General features: G+C 41.2%; 1 protein-coding gene across 3 annotated transcripts in view; it reads left to right on the forward strand.

Moving 5' to 3' along the window:
- The window catches only part of CHRDL1 (chordin like 1), a 120423-nt gene extending 116209 nt beyond the window's left edge, over window positions 1-4214 (forward strand). For all 3 annotated transcript variants that reach the window (XM_087813679.1, XM_016198234.2, XM_016198239.2), the window contains 2 exons: window positions 184-273; window positions 3408-4214. In XM_087813679.1, the coding sequence (XP_087669805.1) occupies window positions 184-273; window positions 3408-3538 (221 nt within the window). In that variant the 3' untranslated portion in view covers window positions 3539-4214. The remainder of the gene's footprint in view (window positions 1-183; window positions 274-3407) is intronic.
- The last annotated feature ends 4656 nt before the right edge of the window (window positions 4215-8870 follow it).

The following is an 8870-nucleotide window of genomic DNA, read 5'->3' on the forward strand; positions in this document are numbered from 1 at the left end:
CAAATGGAGTTAATTATAATCCTTGAGCCATCCAAGTTCCTGGTTAAGCACATTACACAGCCCAGCTCGATACTCTTAAGCCCCAGTAATGAGATGATATGCTCAGCCCAAGCAGAAAAAAGGGCTGGTGGTTCCAGACAGAGAATGCCTGATCACCTGTCATACTTTTTTGTTTGGCCCCAGGCATCCTCCAGCATTTCCATATTGAGAAAATCTCCAAAAGGATGTTTGAGGAGCTCCATCACTTCAAGCTTGTGACCAGGACAACCCTGAGTAAGTGGTACTTCTCTTTCTTTACTCCTTCCTGGAGAACGCATCCAGTTTTCAGTGGTGCATAGCCCCAAATAAAGTTCCTCTGTGTTCTCAATGAACATTAGCCATGCTCAATATCAACATCAGAGGATTTTTTATCTCTCTTCTGGGTGACTTGGGGAATGGAGTGCCTGGATGTGAACTGAAGAGCCTGGGCCTGGTGAATACAAATCCAGATTTAGTTGAGCATAAGCTACCTCAGATCAAGGTTTCCTGAATATCCTTAATGAGACTGCTAAACCCAGAGTCTCAAGATAGAGAAAGCTCACAGGATTCCAGATCTGGTGTATTTGTGGAGACTTCACATCTGGAAGGGTATGTCCTCTGGTGGTGGGGATGAGAGACAGAGAAAATGATTCTTGTATTGTATCAAAGCTCTGTTTGGTTCTTTGGAACTGCCCCTGGGTGGTAATGTTTCTTTAAAAACGTTCAGGCACTCAAGCATACTTGTAGCTCTCCCACTTTCTACACTAGATGGAGCCTAGGGACTAGATACTGCTAGGCACTGGGGGGTGGGGAGCCCTTCTGAAGGAATAAAGGACAGAATTTCTATCCACAGGGAATTCTAATGGGCGAGACAGAACATGAAAATGCCTTCACCATGAATTAGTATACTTCTGAGGAGTTAAATACCTAAATGCTCAGGGGAATCTTCAAAGAACAATGAGATGAGTGCCAGGTGGGCTTAGTCGAGGAAGGCTTCAGGAGGAGGTGTGTTTTGAAAGAGAAGGGTGTGACTGGGCAACAGGTCAGGGAATCAGTCCAGGAATAGAGTGCAGCCGAAGAGAAGACTCAGACAGGAGCAAACAAGAAGTGTGGGTGTGGGTGTGGGTGTGGGTGGGTGAAGAACAATCACAAAGACCACATAGGGTGCATGGAAAGATGAGAAGAGTTGGAGGTAAGAAATAGTCAGAGGGCCTGAAAGAAGCCAGTGAGAAGTTCAGATATAAGGCAAGTAGCATTGGTAGTTGCTCTATGCTTACAGTGTAGTGATATCAAAATGGTGTTTTGGAAGGATGTTTCTTGGCTTTCAGATGGATTTATTAAGCACCTACTTTGATAAAGCCAGATTCTGTAGAGCCCAATATGCCATGCTAAGAAGTTGGACTTGATCTCCAGACCAGAGAACCCCAGTGAAGGTTTTTAAGCAAGTAAAAAATGCAGTTGCTGTGTGGAGTGAAGTTGGACTGTTAGTGAAAAAGCTGGTAATAGTCTTAATTAGAAAGTGATTATACAGTATTAAGTCTGTTAGAGGAGCAGAGGTCACTGTGAGAAACATCTCTGATGTTAAATCATTAACAGTATCAAAGAGAGAAATGAGTTTGGAATGATTCCAATATTAACAACTTTATAGACTGGGTGAATTAGTAATACCATTCACCAATGGGAAACTTTGAAGAAGAAGCAGGTATTGGTGGAAAAAATGAGTTTCACTTGGAATCTTTAGCTTAAGATGCTTAAAAGCCATCTGAGTAGAGTTATCCAATAAGCCTCTGGAAATAAGGTTAATGAGATCAGTTTTGTGTTATATAGGAGACTATTAGACAATAAACTGGGCAATAAGAGAATTCAAATGGAGAAGTTGGGAGTCCTTACATCTGAGTAAGGAATAAAGAATGCAGAGTGTAGGATCCCAGGATCAATTATGTGACTTTTGAAATTACCAATTTATTTCAAAGAATATGTTTCTATTCATACTGTGAACAAGACAATGTGCTAAGCACTGGGGGACTTGAAAGGTTATTTAAACAACTTTCTGCTAGTAACAAGTAGGATTTGGGGTGTGTAATGGACGTAGACAGTGTGTGCTTCAGACTCTGTGCAGCTCAGGGAAGTGGGGAATGAGAGGATCCTGCAGAGTCATCTGGGGACAAAGAAGAACAATCCTGACCCCCTTTATATAATATCTCTCAGGTCCTGGCACACAGTAGGGCTTCAGTAAAAGTTGGTTCCTTGCTCAAATCTTCCTTTTCCTTCTACCGTTCCATTGAGTTGGATAAAGTAAGGAAATAGGAACAGAGAAATTGAGTCTGTAAAGAAGGGGATCATGCTTTTATGTGGCTAGTGAAAAAAAAATTAAACATAGCTTTGGAATTAAAAGGAGCCTGCTAACTTTGGATTAAGAGTTCTCCAGGTGTGACATCATGAGTGCAAGAATATAAAGAAGACTGAAGAGGCTGTCCAAGATGGGCAGTTGGTTATGTATGCTATTGGACAGGGCAAGATGATAGCAGGAAAAGGAAGATCTTGCCACTCTCAAGGACCAGGAAAGTTAGAAAAGGAATGAACCAGAGACTGGGGTAGTTTCCAGTGCTCAACACAGAGTTGTGCGCTCAAAAATGTTTGCTGAGTTAGTATGACAGAATGCAGAATAGAGAAGTTGGCAAGGACACTTTGGAAGTGTGGGCAGTTCCATGGAGGGAGAGGAGAAAACAGGGAATAGAAGAGATACAGCCATGTTTACCTGGAGTAGGATGGGATCGCATGTGGGATGTGAAAATGGAGCTCTATAAGGAACCATAGGAAGGGATTAAGGGGTGCTAAAGAGGGGATAAGGGCAGGCTGCAGACCTAGCAAAAAGCAGATTTGAGCACTTTTTAACAGAGGTTGGCAGGAATAGAGAAAAGTGCAGTAAATAATCAAGTAAGCCAAACCAACATTTGGGCCCCCCAAAGTAAGCAAAACCCCAGTAATGTAACAGGTAGTGTTTTCCAAACTGCTTTATCTGACCTGGTGCCAAGTGAACCACCTAAATAGTAACAACCTGATAGTGGGGCATTTTGCAAAAGCTAAATATACTGTAAAAATTCCAAGAATAATACTTAAATTTTATTCTTGAGGAGTCAGTTATATATTATTTTGGGGATTCTTAGCAAATGCTGTGTGTCAAAATGAAAATTCCATGGCCCATTTTCCATGAAAATTCCATGGCCCCCAGAAAAGTGTTTTGGGGGCTGTTTTGTTGAAAACACCTGGCATTTATATCCCCTGGTGGGTCAATGCATGAGTGGGGAAGGATGGGGGATATTGGTTATACTCCTAATTGGCTCTGCTCATGTATTACATATCCGGGCCACTTTGTATTTGTCTTTTAGGCCAGTGGAAGTTATTCACTGAAGGAGAAGCTCAAATCAGCCAGATGTGTTCAAGTCGTGTGTGCAGAACGGAGCTTGAAGATTTGGTCAAGGTTTTGTACTTGGAAAGGTCTGAAAAGGGCCACTGTTAGATGAGACAGACAGTATTGGATAGGGTAAAGCAAGAAAACTCAAGCTGCAGCTGGACTGCAGGCGTATTTTGCTTAAGTCAACAGTGTTCTAAAACCCAAACTCAAATGCAGTTAATTATTCACTCCATGCACAGCATAACTTGCTCCTTTATGTGGAGTGGTGTGTCACCCCTTAAACATCTTCTCCAAAGAGGCTAGAAGAGTCTTGAATTATTTGTAGGAGAAGAGAGATGGAACACCATAACTCTGCTCTAGTTTCTGGGAAAATCACATTTTTTTCACAGATTAAAGAGTAAACAAAACCCCAGGGTTTCTATCTAGAAAGTTATTCAATGAAAGAAAGAGAAGGGAATCACTTCTTAGTAGGAGTTCTGAAGTACAGAGAAAATATTTGTATGAAATTATACTCTGAAATTTAGAATGTCTTGTGTGGTTTTTAAAAAAACACACACAAAAACTCCCCATACACACAAACACATACACACACTAAACTACAGCCTTCATTCTGAGGCAAGGCCAGCATAGATTCTCCCCTCCTTTCCTTGGCCTGGCTCCCAAGAAGCTTGGCATTTTTTGGTACCCAGGAGGATAAATAAGGAACTGTGAGCAGAAGGCTCTGCCCTTGGGCCTGTGGTGAGGTTTTTGAAGTCACCAACTATAGTGGCAGGAAGCAGAATACGAATACCATGTCATGGCTGCATTCACTTCGAAGTGGTAAATAAATTTTCCCTAATACCACTTCCCTTTTCTCCCCGTACCTACTGGATCTTCATAAGAAGTTAGAATTGGGTAACATTTTCAGAAACCAAATCCACATAAGACAAATAATTGTTGAATAAAGGAGTGAGTTGACAGATGTGAACAAGGCCATCTTTGTGTTTTCAAGTGAGTAAAACTCACCAATTAATAGTACAATACTCACTAATTTTCTTGAAACCATAGTTCTCTAGTTCAAAATTGTAGGTGAAATGATTAAATTCTAGAAGCTCCTTAAAAAGGCAATTTCTATTCTCCAATTACAGGAATTGATTTTTTTTTTTTTATAATTTTTTTTATATCTTTATTGATTTTAGAGAGAGGAAAGGAGAGGGAGAGAGAGAGGCAGAAACATCAATGATGAGAGAGTCATTGATCGAGCCCACAACCTGGGCATGTGCCCTGACTGGGAATCGAACCCTGATCGCCTGGATCCTAGTTCAATGCTCAACCACTGAGCCACGCCTGGCCGGGCAGGAATTGATTTTTACTTTACAAAGGGCCTCAGTCTTCATGAGCTTCTGAGTGTTGGCTCTTCAGTTAGGAGGATTTTTGCTTATTTGGGGAGATGGGAATTCTGAAACAGATCTTTATCCTAAACCTTCCTGCCATTCTCATCTCATCCATCAAGCATGGATTTGAATCATGGATCCTAGAGACAGCTGATCCAAAAATGTCTATTTACAGCCCAATGTAAGAGTGTAAGTTATCCATTCTGAGGCCTGGCTTTAGAAATTATTTTTGTGGGAAAACTATAAATTCTCCACAGGAAGGATGTCAAGCCTGCCTTTTAGATTTATCTCCTCTGAAGAGCATGAATGGACCCTAGTGAGTAGTAAAAAATATTAAGGACCCAGAAATCTAATATTTCTTAATTTATGACCATAGGTAAGAGGAACATTTTTTTCTTAGAGTATTTGACACCAATATGGAAAAATGAAAAAAGTACAGTCTTTATGGTAACTTGCATTAAGAAGTCTGTTCTCATAAAAGAGGCACAAGTGTTTTGTGGCCAGGCCTTCATGGGACAGCCACTCACTAGCCCCCCTCACACATATTCTTCTTAGGAAAGGGAGGTAAGACATCCAGGGATGAAAGGCCATGGAGCTTTATTGGAGGGAGGGTGTTAAGTTGCTGCTCTCTCCCTCCCAGAGGTGGCAATATTTCCATAGTTTGGAAAGAAGTAACTGATCCTGAAGCAAAGTGGTGATTTCCCCTTCTTGATGACTCACCCCAAAGCTTTCCCACCCAAGTGTTCTCTGAAAGCTCAACCTTCAGAGAACACCCAGAGAGCTTCCCTAGATAGACTCCTACCCTCAGGTGATAAGACACACCTTTACAAAATGCTGTGTGAAGCAGGAACTGGGGAACTGTGCTGGGCCAACATAGAAACCCTCCAGTGTTTGATGTTGTGTAGGGAGTAGGACATAGGAAGAAGAGGCCAAGTGCCTGTAGTTAGTAGAGAGGAATGGATGTGGTTCTTCTTGTATATTTATTTGTATCATAAACACTTGGAACAATAAAGACCATAAGTACTATTTAGCAGTTGTAGCCATCTTATAGTTAACTCATGTAAACAATTAAGAGTAACATAACAGTATTATCCTTTCACTCTTCCCACAGGACATGTACCTAAATATGGTACTTATTTATGTAGTCACTGTATTTCTGGATTTTTAAATTAATAAAAAACTTAATTTTGAAAAATCATGTGCGATAATGCTGTGTGAGTGATTGACTCTCTGGACAATGGTGATCTTAGACTGGGTAACAGGTGATGGATAGGCCTGGCTGTTTCTCGCTCAGGTTGACAACCCCTCCCCCCATACCCACTATATCATAATGGCTAAGAGAGGGAACTTTGTAGTCAGACTACCTGAGTTTTTAATCCAAGCTCTGTACTTACCAGCTGTGTCTGTCAATTGCCTCAACTACAAAATGGGGGATAATAGTGGTACCATTGCATTTTGCCTACAATCTTACAGTGAGGTTTAATTTAGTCAATACATGTAAAGTGAATGGAATAGTGTATGCTGCTTAGTGAGCATTCATTTTTTGACCATGGATATTCAAGAATAGCATGGCACTGAAAATGGCCATTGATTTCTGGCTTCCCTTTAGGTCAAGACATTTAAGAGATTGGGGACAGAAGGTCATTGACTTGGATTTCAAGAGGGCCTCAATTTTGGTCTGTTCCTCACTGGCAGATTTGTATAGGGAACAGGGTGAGAGTTTTGTCACATATGTTGATCCAAACTCTATTCCCTGAAACCCCTAATGCCAACTAGATTTGTATTATCACAGAAGCCAATATATAAGAAAGCTGAAATGTCAGGTAACATAAGAACAGTAAAGTACGCATTGGTGTTAGCAACACAGAAATCAATGGTGGTGAAATGTTGGGGAGTATTAGAAGCAGAGGCCAGAAGTGAGTGGGGGAGATGAGAAATTGTAAACAGCAGTTAGAGGTAACTCTTTGGAGAATCTTAATTACAGAGTGGAGAAATAAGGTGAGGAAGTAGCTGGAGGATATGAGGTCAAAGGACAGTTTTTTGTCTTTAATATGAGAAATATTTGGCCATCTCTGGTACTGAAGGAAGGGATTTATAGAAAGAAAAAGATTGAAGTTAAGGGAAAAAGAGGGTTAACCTATTGTGTGAGGTGCATGAGAAGCCATGCCCCCATGCTGAGCCCTTGAAATTCACAATTGTTGACCCCACAACCTGGAAAGAATTTTTACCTTTGCCTGACAACCCCTTACTCTGAATTAGCTGAACCTAGTTCCCCTCAAACTCTGTTATCTTGGTCCCCCTTTACATCCAATATACTATCTTCTGGAATGGTAGACTATAAATTCCAATATAACTGCACCTCCACTGGAGAGCCACACATAACTCAAACCAGACACCTTGGCTCCATCGGCAGTCTTCCCTTTCCCTGATCACTCATATCCAAATTGTGCCAAGTCCTATAAATTTGCCCTCCTACTGACCAACACTGGAGTTTTGATCTGCTCCAATTTCTAAAGCAGGCTGGCTCACCCCTCCTTAGTTACAAAATAGTCAAGGGGATGTAAAGTACAGCATAGGGAATATAGTCAGTAATATTGTAACAACTATGTATGGTGCCAAGTGGGTACTTGAAATATCGGGGGGATCACTACATAAAGTATATGATTGTCTACCACTATGCTGTGTACTTGAAACTAATACAAAGTAATACTAAAGGCAAACTGTAACTGAAAATTTAAAATGGGCTCAAGGGCAAGTCCTGCTGCTATAACATGTCACCCACCTTTTTATTCCTTTCTTGGTTTGGTCCTCCTCTGTAATAAGCACTGCTAGAAATAATGACACCCACTGCCTCCATCACCACAGTTCTTCTGATATTCACCACCACTGCCAGCTGTGATATTGATAGTGGGTGCTACTTTTGCTGACCTAGATGTGCCATTATAGTGGTAGTGCTCTGGATTCCTCAGTGCTCCCCAGTGGCACTGTATCCTGTGCACAAGTAGAGAGAATGTCCTCCTCCCTCTTTACCTGTAATGTTACACTTGGCCATTGTACATTAAACCAGTTAAAACATAATTCTTGAGTGTGTATTATGTGGACCAAAGCAAGGTCTTCTTGTACCTCAGAGTCTCCTGGGGTTTTTCACAGAAGCAAGTCCTTCATGTCCCACTTTCAGCCCTTTTCTCAGGGCTCAGTTGTCAGTATGCAGAAACTGTTCTGAGTATAAACCCCCAAGATAAACATAAGACTGTCTTCTAATTGCTTTCCCCTTTAGTACACATGTACTGCTTCCATTCTCCACCAAATCCCTTAAGCAAAGTGGCTTCAGAGGCCCACCCCACCAGTCTGCCAAACAAGCTCAGGACCTCTGAAACCTCCAGTGGGAGAGATGAGCCCTTGAAAGCAGAGGTCCAGCCACAACATACAGTTTACAAAATACAGGGGTGGGCAGAAGTATGTCTACAGTTATTCATATGGAAAATAATACAATAACTAATAATAATTAAAGAATAAACTCTGTGTTTTGCACACTATAAACCTATTTTGCCCAATCCTGTATTTTACACACATTTACAACTTGATTTTTTGTATATGCTCTTCTCACTGTTAGAATGTCCTTCTTTGCCTGGCAAACTACTCATCCTTCAAAACCCAGTTGAAATATCATCTCTGTGGAGTCTTGCCCACTCCCCTCCTAGTTTGCCACCATTTTCCCTTTCTCCCTATGTACTGTATCCTCCAACCATGCCAACTAACTCCATCCTCCTAGAATTTAGTACTTCTGTGCCTTTGCACACAGCTCCCTTTGCCTGGAATATTCATCCCCTGATATCTCTACTTAATGAACACCTACTCATCTTTTAAATCTAAGATCTTGTCCACCTCTCTCAGGCACAGTTAGTTTTTCCCCCTCACCCCCAAGCTCCTAGAAAATAACAACCAAAGTACTTACCCTGTGCCAGTCACTGTAGTAATCAATAGACATGCATGTTTTCTCAGTTAATCCTCACCATAACCCTGTATGACAGGTCCCATTATTGAACTTATTACAGAGATTAAAG

This window comes from Miniopterus natalensis, chromosome X, assembly GCF_054644295.1.
Source record: "Miniopterus natalensis isolate mMinNat1 chromosome X, mMinNat1.hap1, whole genome shotgun sequence".
Lineage (NCBI taxonomy): Eukaryota > Metazoa > Chordata > Mammalia > Chiroptera > Miniopteridae > Miniopterus > Miniopterus natalensis.